We start from the raw sequence: 26,807 nt of genomic DNA on the forward strand, positions 1-26,807 counted from the left end.
TAGCCTTTTTATAGGCGCTCCTGTGATATGTTGCAGTAGTGAGTTATATGGTGTAGTATGATCGCATCAGATTAAATCTCATTACACTAGAACACCCAATGTGTGATGTGGTGTGATACATAGGACATTCAGAGAAGTATTATGTATTGCGCAATGGGATATGGTGTTGTCTAGTATGATGTGAGGATAAACAGTGGTGTATTTATTGGACACGCTTGGTAAGTGATGAAATACATTATGTACTATGATGTGGTAACGTGTGAAATGGATTTTAGTGCTATGATGTGGTGCAGTTGAAGACGTGATGCAGAATTTGGGGCGTTAGTGATGCATATAGTATCTGGTGCTGTGGCTTGTTGTGGAGTGGTTGTGTGATGTTGTAAGGAGAATATGGAATGATCTGGCACAGGGCTGAATGTTGCAAGTCAGGCTCTCTTCTACCCCCTCAGACAACAGCTCAAAGTGAGACGACCAATTCCAGCAACCTCCTGGCAGGCCTATAGCCTCACTTGTTTTATGCACAGTGAAACAAATATTTTGAAGATGGAGTTCCAGAACTCTACACTTAAAAGGGATTGGAAATACAATTAAGCGAAACAAAAGGGGATGATGGACGGAGCGTTTGAGCAAATCAAACACTCACCCCCAGTCAACTGATCTGGGTTTAATCCATCACCATTCTTTAGCCCACTCAGCCACCCCAGTTCAGACCTGGCCATATGCAAATCAGTGACCCTGTGCCTCATGGGAACAGTCCAGCCCGAACTGCCAAGCCATGTCTTCCCTGGACCGGAAACAAGCATCCTGGGACCGGTTTCGGATTCATAATCCTCATCAGCAAGGCTATCTTGAATCCAGTGGCCAAGTGAGCAAGGGACTCACGTCTGAGCATACCCTGCCAACTTAGGGCAAACAAAGCGAAACAAAGGGGGATGATGGACGGAGCGTTTGAGCAAATCAAACACTCACCCCCAGGACTGTTCCCATGAGGCACAGGGGTCAAGACTGATTGCATATGGCTATGTCTGAACTGGGGTGGCTTGGTGAGCAAAACAACGATGAATTAAACCCAGATCTGTGACTGGGGGTGAATGTTTTGCCATTGTGCAACATTCCGTCCATCATCCTGTGTGTTTTGCTGGAAATACAATTAGCCCCCTAAAACTGGCCACAATGGACAGATGGTCAAGCTAATACTCCAGAATGTATACCTACTAAGCTACCAGAGTCAGCAGTAGCTAGATTGGAATCACCTTCTGGTACATGCATTTGGCAAGCAAATAAATATACAATGATATGAAAATGTTGGCAGCATTATTTTTATCATGGAGTATCCACAAATCACTGTATCATAACACCCATTTAAAAGCTGCTAACTTTGACTTCCGATTAAGTTAATCCCCGCATTTTCGGTCCACATCTACCTTCTCATATCTGGTGAGATAGCACACTATACCTGTCATTATGGAAGTTGTGTTAAGGTGCTGTACAAAATGGTCCGTGTGGTGGTGGATGATGTAATGTGGTTATGAACAGGGTGTTGTATATAAGAGGGGTGTACTACAGTGGAGGTGTTGAATCGACAATACAATATTTTTATTGGGTTTTAAAGCACGAACAAGACCACAAAGGTATCAGAACACTGTACAGAGAGGGTTGTAGTACAGTAAAGCTTCCATTTCTAATGATAGGCTGCACATAGCAGTCGAAGATTGTTGGACCTAGGATAGCCTGGTTACATAGGGTAGCCTGGCCTAGGGTAAGACAGTCACTAAATAGAGGCACATGTGTAAAGGTTGCATAGCACCCAGCAGTAACTCAATGCTCTTCCACACAAAAAGGACACTACACCACGATATTGTATGAAAATACGTGCTGCTTTATAAAAATAATACTTTGTGGGTTTGATGACTTTTTATCAAGCTTCAATACATCACATATTTTCACATATCATTATTACTTTTCTTTCCTTAATCAAAACATTGCAATCACTTTGGGTTAAGCTTCTAAGGTTTTGAAAGATTTTTCTACACACAAGCGCTAATTCGAGTTTCTGTAATTAACAAGCACTTCCCATTGGTCTGTGTTACATACATTCAAAAAGGTTAACATTTTATTGTCTTATGGTTATATTAGAAGAGCTCCCTCCAATGACTAGTTCTCAAGACTCTCATACAGCGCTTAGGATACTAAGCAGTCAGCCTGTATACTCTCAATCCTGCTCTACCCTGCTTCTGTTCTGTAAACCAGGGTTGATGCCTTGACTGACTCAGTCCCCTCGCAGGCCCTTATCTGTAACTTGAATACGAGAGGAGATCTAATCAGTGTGGCTTCAGGAACTCCTAGAGGAACCCACTGAGAAACTGGACAAGGCAAGGTCTTTTAAGCAGGTATTATCCAGTCCTCAGACCTCTGATTACCCGGTTTGTTTCTTACTTGGACTGTCCCCTGTTACTGGGTGGGGTTCTGGAGAATTTCCCGACCCCCGTCACCTCTTCCCTCAGGGCTGGCAGTTGGTTAGTGAACACCCAGCTGGGCGATTCCCTTCAGACCCCCCCCCCCCCCCCGGCTTACTTGTGAGAGAGTGCGCAAGTGTAAACACCCCCTTTCTGCCCCCGGGAGCCTCCGAACACTTCTCTGCCTCCCGGGGGGGGGGGGGGGGGGGGGAAGGTGGGGAAAGAAGGCAGGCCGTTACCCGCCCTCCGCAGCAGTGTCATCTCCGCTACGGTTCCGCCCAAGCAAGGGGATGGAACAGAGCCTCTCTTCGCTCGTCAGTGAGCCCTTGATCTCAGCGTGGTGCGCACCGAGGAAAGACCAGACGCTCCTCACTCTCGATCCACGGCGCTGAGGAAACACTCTCAGCCTCTCTCTCCACGGAGCATGCGCGGAAGTAGATCCACTTCAGCGCTGCGCAGCCCACCACCAGGGAGGAACTCCTCACCAACTTCCTGGCCTGCGCACTCGGCGGGACGCTTCTCCGGCACACTCTCCTCACCAGCAGGTCGCAGTGGTATATCAGGACTCTGGATCGGCTGGGGCCACAATTCCTCCAGCAAGGGCAACCGCTTCTGGGCTCAACGGGGTGGGCTCCCACCTTCACAGAAGCCCCAAAGACGCTGGTAAGTGAAGGAGGGTTGCCCCTGCACAGCGCTCTTACCAAACCGGACGTCGTGGGTGAGCAAGGGAGGGGAATACCTCAGCCCCCTTTCCTCCTCCTGCACCACCAGACCAAGTCCACAGAATGCGCTCACTGCTGTCGTTTTCCCTGGTGTTCCAACTTGGCAAATTACCACAGGGAAGATTCCCTCAGCTGGGCCAGATCGACTGTAAGGGAGGCAGATTCTCAGCTCGGGCAGCAGACCAAAATGGGCTATCAACTCTGACAGGCTCTCCCTTCCCTTATCCGTAGTAGTCTGTGCTCCAACCAGACCTCAGGGTTTCTTTACTACCAAGCATCTACCAAAATGGCTGCCCAGCATTCCGCCTTATATAGGCTGACTCAAAGGTCCAGAAGGGGCCAGAAGGTTCTGGAATGCCCTATTCTTTCCTATGGGTCAGGACTCAGGTGTGACAGTTGTGACAGTTGAAAACCACCATTTGGTAGATCTGGGTGAATTCTAGTCAGAAAAAGGCACCTAGGCCTGAGGTGAAAAACTAGGAGGGCAAAAGAGCATCTATCCCCCAGGCCAGCACCATAAAAATCCAGTGGACACAAAAAAGATAAAAACGGTATGAGGGGCAAAAAGGGGACAAAATAAATAATTAATAGGTGGGGCTACGCAAAAGGCCAGACAGGTCTAACAAAGATCAAGGTACCAAAAGAGTAGGATGCAATAAGAAATAGAATATACAATACGAAACTGGGTGAATGAGATCTTATGCAAAATGCGACAGATCTTTATGCAACATGTTTCTCTAGTAGTAGGGCTTTTATTTTACTCTTTAAGATCCTGAAGGAGATAATTGATCTAATCGAGGGAGGTAGGGAGTTCCAGATTTTTGAAGCAGATACAGCGAAAGTGCAACCTTGTGCCTTACTTTAGTTTTTTAATGGACTGGTTCGAATATGATTAATTTAGCACTTCTAGAAGCCCTTTCTCCGCCTGATAGTTTGATCCTATTCATATTCACCATACATTGAGGACCAGCATTGCATAAAGCTGTGTGTGTAACGCATGAAACCTTCAATTGCATCCTAGCTTCGACTGAGACACAGTTGAGGGTCCAGAGTGAAGGGGGAAATGCAGTCAGTGCTGGGTGCGTGTTACAGTCTTGCTGCTGCATTTTTTACTTTCATTGGGGCAAGGCTGGCTTTCAGTAGACCTAGGAGTATAGCATTTCCAAAGTCCAATTTTAAGAGCACTATCGATAGAGCCGCCGCTTTGAGGTCTCCAATCACTGTAAAGGGTTTTGTTTTCTTAGAAGGTGAAGATGTGCGTTCGTGCTGGTGATTGCAGCTTGTATGCAGGCTTGCATGTTTAGCTTGGAGTCTAGTATGATGCCAAGTGATGTTACAGACAGATGTTAGTATGCAATTTAGCGATTTGCAAATATACGACCATGAGTGCGATTGTTGGTGTCTAATGGGTGGGGAGAAAAGAATGAATGTTGATCGGATTTAGTTTTAGCTGGTTGAGTGCTAGCAAGCTGGTGTTTTTACTAGGGTGTCATCCAGTCTCCATATGTCCGAGAGGAGAGTTTGATGTAGAGTTTCACATCACCAGCGTACATGTGGTATAAGATTTGATTGTATGAGCGTTTCCATGTATAGATTGAAGAGCATTGGTGAGATTGTAGATCCTTGCAAAATACTCCTGTTGATTTCAGACTCCTATAGGGTGCTGTCGATTTTAAGTTGTCGGTTCTGGCAAGTAGGAGGTGAACCAGTTGATTATTGCTCCCGACAAGCCCATTCTTGATTCAAGAGTTTCTTGGAGGTGTTTGTTGCTGGCCATGTTGAATGCTGCCATTATATCTAGAAGCATTAGCAGATAGGAATTGTTTTGGTCTAGTGAAATTTGTAGATCAAGAAGGTTTAGAGTGGCGACATCATTATTGTGTCCAAGCCTAAAACCTGACTGGTGTTCGTCAAAATTCTTGATGTGTTCACATAATTGCTCATGGGTGCATTTTTTCAACCCATTTACCCAGGAAAGGCAGAATGAATATAGGGCAAAAATTGTCATTCTGGTGGGTGCCAGTTTGTGTATGGAGAATCTTGGCCCATTTTTAGGCATTGCAGGAGGGATGCTTCTTGGAAAGATGCGGTCACAATTTGTGTCCATAGGGGAGTTAGGGCTGGATCTCTTTCAGTAGGTCGGAGGGAATGAGATTGAAGTGTGTGGTGAGTTTCATTGACAATAGCTTTAAACACAGAAAGACAAGCTGTCCACAAACACTCCTCTCAGACCGGCCTTTTGGGCACTGCCAGATTGCCCTAAAGGTCACTCCGACCCAGACAGGAGCAAGTGTTTCTGCCAGACCCATCAGTTTTATGTATAGGTCTACATAGAAATGACTATTAGCACAAAGCTCTATGGGGAGACTGCTGAACAGAGTGGTGAATACCGAGGCAAGTGGTAAAGGGTACATTTTGGAAAACGTTCCCAAAGAGGAAAAGGTGAATTGGGTGCCTAAGGTGTGGTAATGTGGGATGGATCTGCACCATTTCTATAGTATTTTATTTATAAGACAGATAACCCACAGAGGAAATCATTCAATACCACAGTTTCACTATTGACTGAAGAAAACCCCATAACCCCCTCCCCCTGCCCCCACCCCCTCCCACGGAAAACAAAAAGTTACTTTAAACGCTACTTAGTATGTCGCTGCAAGCTAAATTAGAAATTACTTGTGTGTTTGTCTGTAGAAATAATCAATAAAGTGCTGACAGTATGAGGAGGTCCTGAAAGGACTGGCTATGAACTACAGGAAGAGAGATTTTTGTATCTCACTTGCTATAGTGTTAGCACAATATATGTTCACATAACATCGAATAACTCACTTGTAAGTCTCTCTTCTTTCTTTCAACTCGTTCTCTCGCCACCTTAGGAGGAGGGGGTTGTGAACTTCTGCAGAGGTGAGGGTAGCTGCTCAAAATGTTAAAAAGTGCTGTTTAGAGAAGTCTTTCATTGAATAAATGGAAAATATCATGCGAGAACAATAAAGCCACACGAGATAGAATCTGATGCCTATCAAATGCAAAGAAACTGATTCAGGTGATATCAACATGTCCCAGGTATAGAAGAACAGGACTAACGGGTAACATTTGAAATTATCCAAGGACCAGTTGTGGTACATTTCACTTATATTGGGTGTTCAAGCTTAGTTTGGTTACTAGCCTTCTGCCATCTTCCTTGAAAAGAAAAAGGAAAAAAAAAAAAGGATACCTTTGAACACTGAAACCCTGTTCACCATACACCCTCATACCACCCATCCCAGAGTCTGGTCTCTCCATACAAGGACACATTGGTCACTGGTAATCTCCAGATTCTCATACATACAACAAAAATGCCTTTCAGTACTTCAAAGGACCTTAATATGGAATGGACAAGAGCCCTGGTCCTACTGCAACAGCAACTTTGTTAAACTGAACCTTATTGCCAAGCTACAGACCCAGGTAGTTTAGATTTTCCAATAACTCCAACAAATGTTAAGACATCATCACGCTCTCCCTGAATGTTCACTGGCTTCCACAGGAATTCAGGACCAAATCTAAGTTTCTCTTCAGTCCATGAATGCAAGTGGGGCAAAAGCTCAGAATTCTTGCAGTAACTTGCCCTACATTGCTCTTCAGCCAGACATCTCTCATAAATCGCCCTTTTTATGTATTAAGGCCTATTAAGGAGCATAAAACAACATGATGGATCCATGGCAGTGCAGGACCCAGATTGTGGAGCACCATCAACCCAGACTTGTGAATTGAACCAAACACTTCTGATTCATGTGGGGGGGGCACACTCCCTACTAGGAAATGCTTTCAACAAATATTAGATTGGATCCTAACCTATTTCCCCCTTTATAGAACCTACACTCCTATGTCCTCTGCATTTGAGCTAATTCAATGACAATGTGGTGTACTGCTGTGCGCGCACACAGATTTCCCACTGCACCTTTATAGAATTTCTTTAGCAATGTTCTGTGCTGTTTGGTACATTACAGTATTCGGAGGGAATGTTCTTGAAGAGTCAGCTGGACTTTGGCAAGAAAAGCTATGGCGGCAAGGATATGAAATCTCACTTTGAAATTCTCCCTGCGCTGAACAGTCTTCCCTTACACACAAAACCTATTGCTCTATAAAAGTCAGGGAAACTAACAAGGTGCTTCTTTGTGAGATTACTAGTATAAAGTTAATACATAGGAGATGGGGTGCAAAAGCCTATTTTATTGGTGTTTGTGGACTCCCCCCTCGAGGATATTGTGGTGCTGGAAAGCTTGTGTGGGCCAAGCTAGGACAGAGACTAGGTGAATAGTCAGATATTCAGTTTCTTGAGAAGTCAAGAAATAAGGAGGTGGCATTGATGTGGTGGGATAAGTCATTTCAGGCTTTGAAAGCGAGGCAGAGGACCCAGGCGCTAGATATGCTCTGAATTTGCAGGGGAAGCGAGAGAGTAGAGTTTGGTTGAGTGGAGGAGTCTGCTCTCATTGTAACCAAGACCACATTAAGCATGGGATGGTTTCACCAAAACAGAATATATATACACATTTAGGACAAACGTTTTATGTGTTTTAGCACATAGTCAATGATAGCCAGGTCTTGCGTAGTCTTCTGAAGGTTAGAAGGTCCTGGGTCTGTCGTAGGAGGATGGGGAGGGTGTTCCATGTCTTGGTGGGGAGGTGGGAGAACGATCTGCTGCCGGAGGTCGCTCTTCGGAAGCGGGGGAGAGGTCAGCGGAGCTGGTGTGGAGGTGTGGAAGGTGAGTGTTGAGGTATGCTGGTCCATTGTTGTGTAGTGCCTTGTGTGCGTGGGTGAGGAGCTTGAAGGTAATGTGGACAGGGAGCCAGTGCAGGTTTCTCAGGTGGGGTGTGATGTGGCTGCTGCGAGGGATGTCGAGGATCAGGCGTGCAGAGGTGTTCTGAATGCGTTGTCGTTTCAGGAGTTTGTCCGGAGCTCCTGCATAGAGGGTGTTTCCTTAGTCCAGCCTGCTTGTGACGAGGGCCTGTGTGACGGTTCTTGTTTTGGTGAGGATCCACCTGTAGTGTTTAAGCAGGAGGATGAGACGGCGTTAACCTGTTTTGCCCTGGAGAGAGGAGGATGAACTCCAGGTTGCGTTCATGGTCGGTGGGTGTCTGTGTTGCTCCCAGTGTGGTGTAGTTCTGTAGCCACCAAGAGAATAAATGATTTACTAGCGACCACTTTTGTAGTATTCTATAGCATCAACTCGACCCAAAGGTATTAAGACTGCTTTACATGAGCACCAGTTACATTACACAAGGACTCATTCATTTTTGTTGGGCACAGGGAAACAAAGTAATTGCCCAGAATATTGAGCAGACAGACTAGAACCTGGGCCTCCCCTCAGTTTCAAGGTTGGTGGCTCCCGCCGTTATGCACACCCTTTCCCCAACTTGCATTATATTTTGCACAGCATGGTTACATTACCTGTTAAAGAAAGTATGTTTCACTCCCTTCATTCTATCTACTGTGGTCTAGACGGATCTGTGCCACCTGTTTGCCATATAGCATTGCTGTTCACCTTAACCAATTGAAGGGTTGAATGCTGGTCCCTCTATCCATGAGAAAGAGTTCCCAATTGGAGTGTGGCTGGATCCTAGAGAAGTGTGGTTGTTCATCCCTAATCCACATCAGGACTGTAGTCCGGGTAAGGCGGACTTTCTGGCTCCTGCTCAGATAGCCACAGCTTCATACCAGTACCAAACAATAGTCAACCACCTATTACACAACAACATTTGCTTTCATAGATTCTAAAGTGGACCATGTAATTACTTTCCAATATTTGATTATATGGAACAGTTCAAATCTTAGCCAGCCGTTCAATGTTCCCAGGTGAGCCACAAGACCAGAAGACCCTTCATTCGACAACTTAAGGGTTTTCCTGCAACAGTCTGCTGGCATTTTTACCATAACTATTACAACTTCATTAAAGAATTTGGTTGACTGGTGCAGCAAATCTTAATCTTAAGTCCATATGATCTGGAGATCTTCCCTGATAAAATAATTCAAGCCAAACTTCATGAACTCTATAGTACATGTTTTTTGCATCGATGCAACTTTTCCCATCAGGGAAAGAGCTTTACATAGCATTCATCAAAATATGGAAAACACAGAACAGACTCCAGAGATAGGGCAGGACATGATTCTTCATGGCCTTGGCTGTAGGACATGATCCAAGTTTAGGGGTGTTAGGTTAAGTTGCGTTGTTTTTCTTGGTATGGAGGAAAACAGACAAATTATTACAATATTATGGGTTTGAAATATTGTATACAACGAAAACAAATAAAATATAACTATTCCTGTATACCGAATGTCCAATATGTCCTGCCATGGACACTGGTTGCACCCAGATACAAACAGTCTAGTATTAGTTCTGGAATAATTGGCCCACACTGTCAATTCATGGGAATGTATAACAAAGATTTTAAAATCTGTACACTAGCATTCATATGCAAGTGATGGCCTTAAGGAGATATGGTGTGCTCAAATAAGCTACCACCCATGGAGGGAAAACATCCCACATTTCTTACTTAAAGTGTTAGGAATTACTTCTAATTTCCCTTTTGTACACAAACTCCAAATGTACCACAAGGAGGGATTACGGCGGCAACATCCACTGGCTGGGAGGAGTTGAAAATGAAAATTGAAAAAAACCTGCTATAGAAAACCATCGGCTTCCTCAGAGTTATATACAGTCAGCTACGAGGTCCAACTAAAAAGTAGAGGCCTTTTTGTAAATTTGATTTAACCTCGACATTTATCATTGTCCCAGGTATGTAGAACAAGTGTTTAATGGTTTAGGAAACAATACTGCAATGTGTATTAAAATGGCCATAAAAATGGCTTTCAGTATTGCAATACTTTGATTACAAGTTTGCCTAAAACGAAATTGTAGCATGAAATAAATACTTTAGTGAGTTACTGTTGGAAGATGGGTCAGCTTCTGTAATCTTCTGCTACTGTAATGTGGGTGATAGAGGGGGAATGAAGCTCTACTCTGGTCACAGTTTGCTTCAAAAGTAGGTTAGTAATACAAAATAAGTCGCCGCACACATGTAGTGCCTCTAATTGCTACATAGTGGAGTGAAGGGGAGTTACATCTTCCAGGATATCCAGGATTCATTGCTTAGAATTCTCAGCTCCTCCACAGTCTGTGCCCCTTCATTTCAAACCAAGAGGCACCTGCACTATATTAAGTCCTAGTTGAGATTATTTTTATTCTCCGTAAATGCAGTGCAAGGCTGTACCCCCTTTCTAATAATCTGCCCCATATCCACTAGTGTCAAGGTATGTTCATCCTTCGGTTCTTTATGCCCGTCTTGAAGTACTAAAAGTTCTGTTTTTTTAATTTCGGTTGAGTTTTATGGTTGGAGGACAGTCATGTGGCAAATGTATTAGAAAAGACCTGAAATTTGTGCACCTTTCTTATGCTCGAAGGTACGAGCTATCAGTCATGTTCTTGTCTGTATGAATGTTATCTTTTGGTGCATAAATGGTAAACAAAGGATGCAGCCAAGAAATTCAGTGCTGCACTGCCTAAAGAAGCCCCTGCACATTGACCATATATAAAACACTTTTGTATACCTGTGGTTCTCAATGACGACCTTTATGGGATAGTGTCCAACCAACCGACACGGTCATATACAGGACGTGAATTTGGGGTGCTGTACACGGCCACAACAGGACTAAAAGGAGTCTTTGAATTTAGGGCACCTGCAGCCGTTCCTCGTGGGAGTGCTGTTTTAGAGGAACACACATTGGACACTATCCCCTAGAGATTGTTTGACCGAGAACCACATAATTGTGGTATGATTAATCTACTTGGACTCATGCCACGGATTCTATAACCGGATGATATATGCAGTGGCCCCTGAATGATCTAATTTTTCAGCAGGACCTAATATTGAACCCCATGTGTTTTTAGACGATGATACTATTTATTTCACACCAAGAAGATACTTACATCCCAGTGATTCAAATCTCCTGCCCTGATGAAGCCTTTGTAAGGTGAAACGTGTTGGCAGTGTTATCTTGGAAATGCCCAATAAAGAAAAATATTGCATCAATAAACAAGACCCACGAGCATCTGTTTATGTTAAATGTCTTCATCCATAACCATCTGTTGCCTCTACTTCTGGTATACAAAAGGTGTATAAATGGTAAATGCATATTTTCAGCTGAGGTTCTGTAAACTCAAAATCTTGGCTCAGTATGTTCCATGCCTTCACTGCCATACATGAGGGGACCATGAAGTATTAACCATATTTTTTATAAGAGATTTATAATAAATATTAGAATAATAAAATGCAGGAATTGTTTTCTGAAGAACATCCATGACTTGTGCAAAATTCCCTAATTCTGTGAAAGATAGATTTCATGGTTTGTCCTTAAAAAGTGTAGCTGCATTCTGGTTTCTTGCTTTATTCTGAAAGATTTTGGCTAGGTTTGATTTTAGAACTACACGCGGTTAGTTTTTTTTGGATGTCTAGGATTAATTGGAAGTCTTCTGTGGCAAATAGGAGTACTAAACATTAAGCACATTAAAGAAAATGTACAGCCTGGTAGAAGTGGTCTTACAACTGGCTTTCTTTCTACAGACTGATAGTTGTGTCTCCGAGGACCATATTAAAAAGAAAAAAGCTCAGACAGCAAATCTATACCACATGTATTAAAGCGCCACATCTCAGGTTATTTACTTTAACACTGTATTTAATCTTTAAGTAAAACTAATAGATTGCCTTCTATAATGAACACCCAATGCTACTTTAAACTAGTTTAAGTAGCAAGGCCAAAATCCCCAGTTGAGATAGAGCTTTATGAGACTTGTGAAAGCAAGCCAGCATTTCCCCATTTGCGGCTTCGAGTACATTGGCTTATTAGTGTATGGAACGTGTAGATATGATCCGCTGTAAATTTAGCAAAACAGTGCATTCAAGCTGCAAAACACAATTGTTCCTACAAAAAGGTGGGCGAAGGTTACACTAAGTCAGTAAAGTTTGGCATATTTGAGAGCCTTGTGTTGAATTTGGCACTCAATTTGTTTTGTGACCAAATTGCCGCAAGGCTTCGCTAAACCCACAGTGTGGAGCGGGGACGGTGATTGAGGGGTGGGATGTCTGGAGGCCTTGGGTGATAGCAAATTTTACTGGATCCTGCTCATTTGACCATCTGCTGCTGCCACAAAGGGCTGTTGAACAGGTCACCATTAAATCAAATCCTTGGTAACATTAAACTTGAAAGTTTTATTAAACAAATCATTTGAGAGTTCAACCTTGCAAAGCTTGGAGGTTTTGCCTTGTACCGCTTGGCCTGTTGCCAGAGCCTTGTACTGGGTTGCTCTTTGGGACAGTTTAAACTAATTAGTCACAACTTATGAAAATGGATTCTTTGGGAGCCAATGATATTCAAACGTGGTACTATGAAAAAACCTTTTAAAACCAAGACGGGCATCAATTCATTGTAAAGGTAGGAGCCTCTGAACCCCTTTCTTTCAAATCCCTTGATCACAGATTATCTGCAATTCCATAAAGAAGCAGCTGCATCACTTCAAGCAAATTTGTTGCTATGGTTTAGTCATAATTTTGCTAAAGTAATTGAATTAGAACTATGCATCTGCCTCAAACTGGCATAGCCAGCCAGTGCGATGTCTCTAGAGGAGTCGTGACTCAATGAGATGCACCCTAATAGGAGGGTCTTTGCCTTTAGGTTGAGGTGCATATACACCTTTAATGGGATGGTATTAAATGTTCATCCACATGCTGTATCAAAAGCTCGACTCATGAGACAGACATCCAATTTGGTCTTCTTACATCTCAATTATCAGGAAATACACATGCAGTGCCTAATGGTTTGCAAAAAAGTGAAGAACCAAAGAAGGCTCCCCTACTCCTCAGATACACAGTGAAGAAAACTGATTTGCTTCATCTGAAATCTTAGAGGACTCAGGCTGCATGAAGAAATCGTGCAAGCTTGGGTAACAGAGGCCATTACTTTTAATGCATTTACAACCAACTAATGCAATGTGAAACTGGATTGCTTCAACTACATCCACTTTAATTTTTTCCATGACTTTAAGGGTATCTTTCTAGACTCGATACTACTTGTATGATTTTTCTCCAGTGTTTCAATTCTTGTGCCTATATAATGTAGCTACATAAATTTATGTTGGGATACATTTTCCAAAATATATTAGCAAACAAGATAAACTAGAAATTCCAAAAATCAAGTTTTACAAGTTTAGTAAGACATCAGGTGTGTGTGAATTAGGTGCGATGTTGTAATTTAAGTAGTGTTCTACCTCTCCCTTCAGGAAGCTCCACAGTGAGGTATCCCTCAATCCAGCGATAGCAGGGGAAGTGGTAGATCTTTCCCGTAGGAGATTCCACAGTAACTTGACTGCAGAACCAGCTGTTCTCAGAGAAGAATAAAAAGGGCTCCTTGTGAAGGCGGATCAGCTCAATATTCCCCAAGTCCTGTTTTTCATGAATGTGGTACAAGTCAGTCTAAAAAGAAAATAAAAAAAAACCACATGAGTATTATTTTACTATACAATTTTTCATTTAGATGTTCGGGCCACTAGGACATTTAAATATCATCAAGAATGACATTGCTCAATTTCCCATATTTTTCTAAATCTTCCCTAACATTTGGAAAACTTTCACTATTACAAGTTAAATCAGATCCAAAACAATGTTTAGATTGCCCAACCACGGAAGAAATTCCACTTACATCTCAGAACGTGATTACCAAGACATTGTTTTCGCAGATGCAATAGGAACTGGAAAAAGCCAGTTTAAGAAATGGATATCGGGTTATTCAGAGAGAAAATAAAGTCTTATGAAGTGTGGGTAGTTAACACAACTGCTAAAATTGAGTTTGTTCGATTTTGTAGACAAGTTGGTTATTTTCCAAATGCTTTCCAAACTTAATGACACTGGCCAGTTCGGAGCAGACCATTTAACATTCAAGAGCAATACTGTAAAGGAAGATGACCACTGGCAAGACTGGTCACTGCAGAATAAATAGCACAGTTACTGGTAAGAGGAGCAAAGAGCAAAAGAGCAATACCCTTTCAGAAAGACTATTTAAGTAAGCTCCAGATCAAGGAAAACCTTCATGGAAAATCTTTGGCAATGCCTCCACTGGTTAGTTAGCTAAATTTGCATAACCCTTACTTGAGAGGGCATAAGACTGTCAAACAAGTCACAAGGGCCCTTCCTTATGACCCCTTGGTTTTAGACATTTTCCAGGTTTATGCTGAAGACTTTCAAAACATTGGTGCATTCAAAGAAAAAGAAAAAACACTAACCATACAGGCATGTGTGAAAAGATGCCATACACAAAATCAGTTCTTACTGTAATGTCTAGTATTGTATACATAAAACAAACTCCTACTTTGTACCTACTGGCTCTTAACACTTGTGTGGATCATTTACTGAATTATACTAGATGTTCAAAAATTCTCAATGTATGATTTTAGGGACTGCAATTATAAAGAGTGATAAACTGAAGAAAGCCCATCACTGTAAAAAGGTGTGTATTTGGAATCAAATCATTACCATGTGTACAATCGAGGACATTTGCATGACCAAGCCTGACATTTAGGAAACAAGCTAGAAATTAATACATCCAAAAAAAGCCTAAACATGGCCAGAGGTTTAGAACCACTGCCCAAAAAGGAGGGGTTTGTGGGCTTACTACTCATTAAACAAACCTTTTCAGAAAATGTATTCCATCCCACTGCAAGAAAAACAAATTTATAAAAAAAAAGACTGGAGATTTACCCCACTGTCAAACAAAAAAATAAAAAAAGGTTTGAAGGAGTTTGCCGACCATAAAAATTTATACATTTAAAAGGTGAATATTGGTAAATTGGCAAATAGCTTTGTAGAAAAATAAATGTATATTATAGGGAAGAAAATGTCCCCCCAATGTCCCCCATGATTTGGTCACATGGGAAATCTAAATCGGAGGGACAGTCTAGAACACAGCTACACTGAAGCGTTTAAGCAGGGGAGTCGGTTACACGAACAGGAAGGTTTTAACAAATGCAGTAGGTACAAGGCCTGTAAACAGAGCAGCAACCATAAAATGTACCCTACCTATGGGCAAGACGCCGTTCATCACATGTGGAAGCGATTGTGTTTAGGTTCTATAGTGTCCATGCAGTTACATATATGTCGACAATACGATCTGACCTGTGAAAAATAATTTTCAAGCATCACAGAGCTAAAAAAGAATCTAGATGTGATCTACCCGGTGGCCAGGCACTGTCCCAGAGTACATAATCAGAATGCTAATTTGGTGTCATTATTTGGAACGGACAGGATCGTGAAAAGTGCACAAGGAGGTGCCCGAAAGAAGAGGCTCAGGCTTTTGGAATCAGAATATATTAATCTGTTTAAGAGCAAGTCCCCAGGAGGACTCAGAGGAATTACATCTTTACGTTGGCTGATCCTGTAAAACAGGCTTTCCGGTTTAAGTCCTGGTGTGATAGGATTTTCTCACTTGGCTGACAATCTTAAATGTTTCCTTAACATTTTAAATGTTTGATCTCTAAGAATTTTGCTAGGACAATGTGGTTTTCTCCTAAGCATTAGGACACCTTTTGGGTTACTCTCCCTCTCCCCATGTTCCTAGGTCCAAGTAACACTTTGTTGAATTTAACATTAGGAGATTAACACCTTGTACGTTTACAGCAGTAACAAACCTTCAGTGTGCTGTAGTGGATGTTATTTATTAGGTTTTCTGTGTGAGAATTTTCTCATGTTGGGAGAGTGATATGCAGTGAAGGACGTTTTGAACTATGTTTTTCATTGGGGTAAAAGAGAACTGGCAATGTGATGACAAGTCCTACCACTTGGTTAAATGGTTTTCCTATTCTCCTTTTCCTTTAATGGAGATTAAAAGTTCTTTACTGCCATAGCAAGAAAGCAAAACAAATGTGTTTGCACATATTTTTTGGGCACAGGCACTCACAATGGATGCGATGATCGTTACAGCAAGGCTATTTTCTATGTACTTTATTTCCCATGCTTACAATTGGGAGACCCTAATACTGCATTCGGAGCATATTTTCGTTGTATTGAGAGCCACATTTTACATGCATTTCTTTTATCTTTATTTTCTATTTTTGTTTTCTTCTTTGCATCTATCGTGCATGAAATGCCCAATTACGATGAAGTCAATATACATGAAACCTATAATGCTACAAATAGGACACAATGCAGATCCCGTGTCATGGAGTTTGTGGCCTAGTACAAATTTAAGATTACCGATGGTCACTATGCATATTTAGTTTAAATCCTTTTTATAAAATTTTAGTAATTAGATGTAGTTAAATAGGAGGGTTATAGAAAATACTAATATTGCGTCCCACTGACAAATTTCCAAAGTGCTTGATGACTTCCGAGGGAGAGAGGAATTAGGTTTCGCCTATGAGTAATAAGCTGCTTGTAAGTAATAGCTTACTGAGTAGTTGTACAAGTTACAGAAAGTCCATTAAAGGGTTACGACAAGTGTATGTACAAAAAGACAATATATTGTGTGGTTACTAGTGGTATAGTGAGAGTAATCGCAATAGTTTGAAAAGTTAAATGAAGGAGGAAAATGGAATGAATTGCTGTAATAGCAAGATTATGTGTTTAAAAATATAGCAATATTTGGTGTTTAGAGGAATGACGACAACTTTTGGCCCAGGTGCCAATGCTCCTGTTGCAACATTCAAATCATTACCCTATTGCCTGTATGGTATCTGTACTTGTGACTGTAGCAATAAGCTGCGTTTAGTGGTGGGCCTAGAACTTTCAAACCCAGTGCCACTGCACTTGTGGCACTATTGAAATCATGACCTAAGTGCCTGCTAGATAACTGCCCTTATGAATGCCCGTTTAGGAGTAAAATATAGCAATATTAGGTGTTTAGCGGAGTGCCTAAAGGTTTTGGTCCTTTGCTAGTGCACTTGCTGCACCATTGAAATTACAACCCTATTGTGTGCCGGATAACTACACTTGTGACTGACTTGTTTAGTAGTAAAATTTAGCTATAATCTCCGTTTAGTTTGTTCCCTAGTACTTTTATCCCCAGTTCCCCAGCACACGCTGCACTATTCAAAGTATGCCCCTTTTAACTGAAATGTAACTGCAATGGTGACTACCTGCTTAGTTGTAAAATATAGCAATAATCTGTTTAGTTGGGTGTTTAGAGAGTTTGGTCCCAGTGCAACTGCACTATTGAAATCATAGCCCTAGTTTCCGCTAGAAAACTGCACTTAGGACTGCCTGTTTAGTATTCAAATTGCACAATATTTGGTGTTTAGTGCAGTCTGGATAACTTTTGGCCCTGGTGCCCCTGCACCATTTATATCAAGCCCATTTTAACTGAAATTGTGACTGCCTGCATAGTTGTAAAATTGATCGAATAATGCCTATGAAGTGCAAAGAAAGATACAGAAGCAGGAGTAGGAAATGCCTCAAACGTTCAAAGGCCGAAGTATCTGTTTCACGCAACAAAATAATAAAAAAGCAAGCATTCGCCATACTGTTAGAAGTGGTCTGCAGTTTCCCTGGTAAGAGATCTCTTATAATTTAACTGTGGCTGAAGTCTGGACAGTGAAAGGGGCTTAAACAGTGTAAACAGCTTCAGTAGAAGATAAGTATTGTAAATGTGTACAGCCAGGGATAGACAAGTATCTGTAAATAGTACATGCTGTACAGCCATAATTTAAGAGAAAACGTTCTACCCACTAAAGCGGACTGGAGGAGCGCTTTGGTCTTGGGAACTGATAAGAGAAGCCCCTTTAACCGCATGCGTGCGGGCGGAATTCCGCTCGTACGCTGAGATTTTTTAAAGCGCATGTTACGTGACGAGCTGGGCTCATCCTCAGCGTGCCAGGAGGCTACCTCATGACGAGCCCAGCTCGTCATCAGCGTGGAAGGGGTTAAAGATATATTAAATCCAATAGAAACCTAGAAAGGAGAAAATTACCTTCTGTAAATTTGGAGAGCCTGGCCCCAAGCTTTATTTGGAATCATTGGTATTGGAATAACAGACTATTTCACAAAAACCCCATGTCCTCTCGAGTAGTGGCTACTTGCAAATACAATTTTTCTCCTGAAAAAGGGAAAATGAAGGAGGACCTGGATACGGAGAAAGCTAGCTCTGCCTTGAATCAAAACTACAAAATTCAAGAACTTGCAACACAAAAAAACATCTACACCCTGAAGTGCCCATGTGGCAAACTATAAATTGGTCAAACGGAGAGGAAACTTTACATATAGCAGAGATCACAAAAGCAATAACCAAACCAGAGAAAAAAAAAAAACTCTAGTGTAGACATGCCCTGGCTGGAAGTAATGTAGTGATGTAAATGAAGATCAAGTCACGTAGGTTCTTGTAGAAAGATGTATTTATCAATCAAGTGGACATGAGGTGGTAGTTCAAGATAGTAAGAGTAATTCCACGGTAAATCCCCACCAGGGGCTGTCACCAGTCAGCTCAATCCTCATCTCCCAACTGACTAGCATCAGAGCATAACATTCCAAACAGTCATCCTGTGTAGTAACATTCTATTTGATGACATAGGTAAAACAACTAGAAAGCCAACACTACATATCTTCCTCTTTTATACATTTTGCAATTGCAACCATGTGTTAAGATGTGAACAAAGCAATTACAAGTAACGTAAGGTACGAAGAAACAGGAATAGAAATGGCAAACGCAATCATAAGAATAGTTGCCATAAGAATAAATAAATGGTGAAAGTTAAAATCTTCTACTTAGCTTAGCAGGGCATAGCATAGCCCAATTTCGATTCACAAACAATTGGTGCATACTGAATTCTTTTGGATCAAGAAATTGGAAACCCTACAATCCTCATGGACGAGCAACAGTTTAGAATACTTGTGTTTTTTTAAAAAGAAAAAAATTGCACAAAAACAATTTTCAAACATACATGTCCTAATCAGGATTTAAGGTTACTTCTATTTTTTGTATAGAAAGGTGGGTTATGTTGATTTTAATTTTTGCTTTCAATGTGTACATCCTACAACCACCTACTTTTGTCAATTTGTACATTTGAGGTAGGCTTTAGAGCTCTTTAAGAGCGTCACAATATAGCATTGAAACAAATGTGAGATGCACCTTTAAGAGGGAGGTATTGCATTTGGCGTATGAGGATGCAGTTCACTTAATACATACACATTGACTGACTGAATTATTTTTTAAGCGCTCTTATGTCGAGGCGTTTTGGCGCTATGAGACGGAAGGGAGTAGAGAGATGGTTAAGGCATCGTAAAAAGCCAGGTCTTCAGCGCCCTTCTAAAACTCGCTCTGTTCTTTTCCGAGCACAGTGTGATGGGCATACTGTTCCATAGCTTGGGGGCTAGATGTGAGCAAGATCCACCGGGCTTTCTTTATTCTGGGCAGTTGAAGTAGGTCTTGACTACAGGATCTTAAGGTGCGCATAGGAACATAGCGAGGGAGAAGATTGGCAAGCTCCTCAGAAATGTTCCCATACAGCGGTTTGTGAACCAGGCACAAGGCCTTAAATTGGATTCTACGCCTAACTGGGAGCCAGTGTAGTTCCCATATGGCTTTAGAGGTGGGGTGTCTTTTGGGGAGATTGAGTAGAACTCTTGCTGCTGTGTTTTGGATGGACTGGAGCCTGGCAACAGTTTTTCACCTGCTCCCAGGTAAAGAGCATTACAATAGTCCACCCTAGACATGATTAGAGCTCCCACCACTGTTTTCCTACGGTATGTAGGGTAGGATTTTCCTAAGTACCTTCATTGGGATGGTGCATTTCACTTATGATAACGTGTCATCCTCCATATGTATTAAATCTTGAAGAATATCTATATTTTTATCATAAATATTTTTTGTACCAGATATTAACTTTTTTTTTAACTTTAACATCCGCTAATTCTTGCAGTTTTTTTTGCTTTCGGTAGGGACACCATTGACTAGAATATGTACTTAATCCACATTTCTCTGCTCCCCTACAGTTTCAATATTCCGCTTGAAATCTAATGGGAAGTACACTACTCTACCTTTAAGAACTTTCTGGAACTCAGTTTGAGGTAACTTCCTGGTCTTTGTATCCATACAAACTATAGCTTAGAATGGATATATACATTGTATTAGAATAGATTCATAAAATGTACATCTTCAAACTCTTGTGGGATTGGAACTTATTCTAACTTGCTGTGGACTGCTCTGGCTAGCATTGTATTACACTCCAACTTAATATAACAGTATTTGTATATCATTTATTGCGTGGATCAAAGTGTTTCTCTTCAAATAAATGGGATGCAAATTCTTGCAACCTCTGTTTTCTTAAGCTTTTGAAGGGACAACAACCGGACTAGTTTCATTTATATGGCAAGTGCTTCAACATATACAAAACAGTTTGCTTTCCCCGAACAGACTGTTAAACTTTCTAATAACTTCCTGAAAGTTATCAGCACTAATAATGTGTCTTGCTCCACTACAGCTGTAGATCGTAAGACCTAAATTTTCCCTACGTTCCTCTTCAGGACCAAAGAAACAAAACTAACCACCACAAACTTTCTCTACCTCTGCTACATTACCATGCACAAGAACTCTATTCATTTCTTTTAAACATAAGGCAGGAGCCCTAATTTTCCCATTTCAGAATGATCAACAGCTAACATTCTGGTGCCAAAGGTGCTTCTGTGCACTTGCTTTGATAGACATGCTAGTCAATGTCCTTGCAAATTAGTATACATTCTTAATTTTCTTGGCTCTAATCCTTGCAAAATCCATAGCTTCTTTATTACTTTTGCATGGATAGGTATATAGGAAGGTTCTCAATATATCAACCGATTCTTGCCTACACTACAAATCCGGCTACTGTTCGGTTTCTAGATAAGGGCCGGTCTACATCTTCCTTGCAACTCTTCAGCTACGACTTCTACATTTATAGGTACCATTACCCCTTTTGGAATAGTAGAACCATCTTTTCTCTCATAACATTGTCCAGGTTTTTCAAATGCATCCACTAATGTGCTCTCTTGCAAGTAGTTTTCTGCATTAAAAAAAAAAAGGCTCCGTACTAGAACTATGTATCCATTCACTGCTGAACACACTGAAAAAGTTAGATTAATTGACAAGTGTTTTTGTTTGGCTGTTTCGCCTCATACACAACACTATTTTATCCAGTGTCTTCATTCGGTAGAATTAAGCTAGCTAACTTTCTTAGCTAGCTCTACACTCAATAGATTCCTTTTGTCTGAAAGGTTCTTTCATACAAAAAGATTCTGATTGACTGTACTATGGAACCATTTAACTCTGAATTCCTTAAAAGGCCTCAGCTTCTGGTTAAACTCTGTACTCCTTGTAGGATAATTTACTGTTCATATCAAACTCTCCTTTCTTAATCTCAAAAAAATGTATTTAGCCAATTTTGCTGTCTTTCAAGGTATCCACATCGTATTTTACGAAAGGTCTGTTCTCTTACCAGCAGCTCTATTCTTTCACCACTTTCCCTACATTTTGCCCCTTTTGTTTCGCATTTGTGAATAGATATTATCCTTACCTCTGTTTCTTATTATTATTATTTCCACTTGTAGAGCATGTGGATACCCATGAGTTTCCCTGCTCCGAGCATAGGTAGAAATGACTAACTGGGATATAAAAATAACCTGGTTTTAGGACACAAACAGCAGCAGTCAGCATCTTACGGATTCTGGGAGGGCATTCCAGAGTTTGTCCCAGGTGTGCAAATGAGTGACCCCGTGCATGCCAGATGGATTCTGGGCACATGGCATGAAGCCAGATTCTCAGATCTCAACATTCGACATACAGAGAGATCAGATCCTGGGCAGAGCTAGGGCCAAGCCCAGCACTAGTTTTTGAAGATTAAAACTTTTAACTCTTCATTTGTAAGCAAATGCAATTTGCCAAGAAGCAGAGCAGAAGCAGGCTTTGGAAGCCAAAAAGAGTCTAGCTGCTGAATTCTGCACAACCTGCAGACTTTGCATACAGGCCCACACACTAGAGTAACAAGGCCTGAATCAATGTTCTTTGCGCAGAGTGAGGGATGATCCAAATAATACCACTCACCCACTTCATTTCGGCAAACAAAGTGGAGGCCACTTTGGGATGTATAGGCAGTTTTTCATCCAAACAAAACCACAATCTTTTTACTTTAGGGGCTAGAGTTGGAAGAGCCCCGGGCCAATATTGTGGATCCCAAGGGTATGGGTTCCTGCCTAAAACCATAACCTTGTTTTGTCACCGTTATGTTCAAGTGAGTTGCTGTCCATTCAGAACGCAACTTGTCTTAGGCCAAGATTGATGCCATCTGGTTTGTGCCCCTGTGATGCAAGGAAAACCATTTGTGTGTCACAGCCCTCCACCATATCTGCAAGAGGGCAAACCTATAGCTTGAACATTGGGCTAATTCGCTGATCCCTGGGTTACTCCTGAAGTCAAGGGACAAATCCCTGAGCTAGCATCTGATGAGAAGACTTGAAATTACCCATATTTCAAACAGCTAGGGTTGTTCCATCAAGACACAATGTTGTCAGTCTATACAATAGGATAAAGTGGGACACAGTATCAAAGGATGTGCCGAGATAGATCTGCCCTCATCCAGGAGCCATTTAACATGTTCCATGACTCCTAGTAGAGCAGACTCCCTACTGTGTCCAGCCCTAAAACCAGTGCTTAATTTGTAAAGAAAAAAAGTGCAGGTGCCGAAGATTTTGCCAAGGTGGTCACAGCTCACTTCTTTCTTCAATGAGCCCCACTTTCAACACTCTCACTGCCTCAGTCTATCTTCTAACCTTGATCTGTTGTCTGTCCAAGTCTTTCTAAGAGTTTATCCTCTCACCTCCAATAGTTTTCTATCATCTTCATCACACCTGGTGTTACACCTTATTCTCTTTAGTTCTGATTTGCCCTCTGTTCATTCTAGACCGGCCCTTTTTCCTCTTCACTTTTATCCATGCTCTGCTCTCTCCCCCCTCGATCTTGGCTCTTTAGTATCACTCTTCTAGCAGCGACCATTTTATCATTAGTCTGCTTTTTTCCTCTGTCCTCTACATCCTTTCATTCTATCTTTTCTCTTCTCAATACTCTTCTTCACATCATGGCTGCTTTCTTTGTATCCGATTCTCTTTCTTGTACTTAGCTCTGTCGTATCTCTCTCCTCTCCTGTTTCTTTCTTCTCTTAACTCCTGCTCTCCCTCATCTATAATACTGCTGCTGCCTGTGACCCCCGTCACCAGCCTGTGCACGTCCCTGCTATTTTGAACTCTGCGTTTTCCTGTCATTCCTGAAGTGGAAGACGGCTTGTTTTACTTGCTTACCTACACAGAGTGCAAAAACAAAACGTACACCAAAAGAAAATGCTTTTTTTGCATGAATCAGTGCAGTATGACTGGGTTTTTTGCGGAATAGACTGCTGCTCAAGCACAGCAGGTGATGTCACTGCTAGTGCTGCCTGTAATTAGTAGGTCCAGGGATGGCGACAGCATCGGCATCCACTGCTCAGCTTGCTGCGACCCTGACCGCTACAGCGCAGGCATTGTCCCCAACCGTAATGAGGCCAATGCCGGCAAGTATGGCTGTAGTGCCTACTGGACTCACACACGCTCAGCAATTACCATGCTGCGGTGCAGCGCACAGATTCTACAGGTGAAGCCATGGCACACAAAAGTTGTGTTGGTCCACAGCCGTATTGTGCACGTTGAGGGTAGCAGCAATGCAGGGCTGCAGGATATGCTACTCTGGCTACACAGCAAGTGGAAAGTCCACACTTACTTTAGTTTATTCTTCCTCAAGAGCACTCCATCCCAAACTCCAAATGCGCTCTGGCAGCTTCCTTGCCTCAACTCCGTCATGAGCCAGCCCCCAGCTACAATTATCCAATGGGAGGCTTAGGCAGTGACAGGGTGCAGTAGACTCTGGGAATAGCATGCAAGCCATTACTGCAAAATTGCGATTGAATAGTTGTCACCTAGTCCACAAAAAAAGTAAGCTAATTCTGTACATTGGGAGTGGGACAAAAAAGGCACAGGAGAGGAATAGCTGGGATCAGATAGTTGTTTTTTAATGTGGTCAAATAATTAAGGGCAGTTCTGAGCAGAAGTAATTATCTGATTAATGAGATGCTTGTGCTGCTCTGCAGAAAGCATGATATTTATTAATAACCATTTTATATTTGGCTTTAGACTGTGTTGTTTGTCTTTCTCCAAAGTCTCGAGACCCCTGCATCATTTCTCAGAATGAAGCAGGTCAGTAAACCAAGGGGCTGATAGGAGAGTGCTCACCAAGAGCTTACCTGTCAATGGAAGAGCAGATTTAGAGTGTTTCTAATCCAGTGGTATATCAAAGACTGATCTGCTTCAACCTGCATTAGGACTGCTTTAGAGCTTCAAAGAAGTGCATTCAGAGCAGGGAAATCCACTTTAAACCAATTCCCAAATTTGGTGATAGGTTTACACAGTTTCCTCTCGCTTTTTGATAGCATTGCAAGTCTCTGTAGTTTACTAGAACTGAGACCTAATTTAAAAGTACAATTATCTTTTCATTATTTACTATAATATTGCATATTTTAAGTAAACTACCATCGTAAGCCATTCTAATATAGATAACATTCTTCTATTAATTTTCATGTTTATGTCAGTCTTTCTATGCGTCACTGTATGCATTAGTCTCTCACTGGCAATACTACCATGGCCATTACTGAGTTGCTCTGTATGGACCTATGTTTGATGGGACTACTCTGGATGAGAGACTAGGGTCTGTTGGTACTTGGTTAGATATGTGAATGGGTGTACAAGTGCAGCTACTGCAGTGCTAGGAGATGGTGAAGTTAGTGTAATAGTATAAGACTTTTAGTAACCCTATGACTTCATGTATGTGAGGCTGAACGAATACCTCAGTGCTTGCATTAAGGATTAGAAGGTATGTAGGTGTGTCTTCAAGCGCCTTTCATACTGCTGAATACATAAATAGTTTCAGGGTGAGCAGTGAATGCAGAAGTCCATACTCCCACTCCGACTGGGTAAAAGATAAATAAATAATGTAGTATACTTGTAAAGCGCACAGCTGCCCCAGCAACGGGGCGTCCTGGCGCTGTATAACTCTGGGGAACCCGTCCTGGCTTTCCCTGTGGGATGGTCCCTGCTGGGAGTCCCCAAGGTGGAGCCAGGCATCCCTGGAATTGGCGGGGCCGTTGTGGAGATTAGGCAAGCTAATGCCCAGAGTTGCCGAGTGTGATCCCGGATTAGAGTAAGCACCGAAGCGAGAATTATCGAGTCCGCTGACCAAGGTCCACAACCCTGCCGCGTCGGGAATCGAACCCTGGTCCCGGGCCGACTTCTGCTCTCGGGTCTGCCGCCTCTAACCAGTGAGCCACACTACTGCACTGCTCTATGTTTTGAAGAAATATGTAATTTATAATATGGGTGGTATACTTTATGTAGGACTTGGTATATGGAGTCTTCAAGTGCATGAGTGATATACTAAAATTCAAAAGGACATATCTCAAGTGTTTAAGCACAAAGCACCATGCTTTACGACATACCTGCAGCGTATCTCAGAGGTCAGTTATTTGTACTAAACATGGATTTAAGACTGGTCAGATGGCTTTGGACAGGCCATGTGACGCTGGCCGTGAGAGTACAAACAGTCTGCACCAGTAGGCCTTACCCATGTTTAAAACACTACATATTTAACTATGCCTAGCACTGTCAGACTACATGTGACTCAGTATTAGTTTAAAGGGCATGTCTTATCTAAGCATATACAAACACGCCCTATAATCTACCAAACCTATCCTTAAGGGTATCTAAGAATTGATGGGCTAGCATCTCTCCATCTCACTCCAGCATGCAGGTAATTTTTGCACTTTACCCATCACGTTTCTCATGTTCATGCATTATGCACACCTACAGTGCATGTTCCTTTCAATTCTGAAACGTGTACTCCTCTTAAAATGGAAATAGGACTACAAGTCCCAAAGTTCAAAGCAAAACATTATTTGCAAGCAACACATGTTTAGCTATGTAAAACCTGGCAGGTTTAATAAATTGTCAAGTATACGTTTAACCCTTAGAAAACAGTTCTTTTATCAGCCAATAGACCATACAGTAAAAAAAAAAAAAAAAAAAAAATAACAAACAAAAAAAATAAACCGACATTGTGAATTGGTTTAACAAGAAACATGCGACAGTCCCGCACATCTTCCAACGCAGGGGGGGGGGGGCAATCATAGTAAAGCCATAATACAATAGGTTAGGACAGGCCAAGAAACCTATCTAAACAAGGACCCCTGGCTCTCAAAGCAGCTCCCTAAAGGTTTCAGCTTATAAGAATGGGGTTTGGCATGCATCCTTCTACACGAAGAAGATAAGTATCAATACCTCGTGGCGTCCAAACTCTAGTCTTCAGTTCGAATGCCCTGCGCTTCTCCGGCAGAAGGCGACATCCGCCTCAATCTGAAATGCTAGTCAGAGCGCCTCCCTATGTGATGCTTCCTACGGGCATTGTCGTAAGAGAAGAAAGAAGAACAAAAAGGCAAAAACCAAAAACAAACCCCCTCCTTCCCAAACTCCCCCCCCCCCCACCCAGTGGTGGCAGCAATGTGTAGGTCTGGTCTCAC

General features: G+C 41.9%; 1 protein-coding gene across 1 annotated transcript in view; it reads right to left on the reverse strand.

Annotated features, from left to right (window-relative positions):
- LOC144798552 (hydroperoxide isomerase ALOXE3-like) overlaps positions 1 to 26,807 on the reverse strand; it is a 105,642-nt gene that overhangs the window by 66,816 nt on the left and 12,019 nt on the right. The window contains exons 2-3 of the mRNA XM_078669488.1: positions 13,473 to 13,677; positions 6,005 to 6,089 (exon numbers count right to left, since the gene is read on the reverse strand). Coding sequence (XP_078525614.1) covers positions 6,005 to 6,089; positions 13,473 to 13,677 — 290 coding nt within the window. The remainder of the gene's footprint in view (positions 1 to 6,004; positions 6,090 to 13,472; positions 13,678 to 26,807) is intronic.

The sequence above is a fragment of the Lissotriton helveticus genome, chromosome 12, assembly GCF_964261635.1.
Source record: "Lissotriton helveticus chromosome 12, aLisHel1.1, whole genome shotgun sequence".
NCBI classification, from domain to species: Eukaryota; Metazoa; Chordata; class Amphibia; order Caudata; family Salamandridae; genus Lissotriton; species Lissotriton helveticus.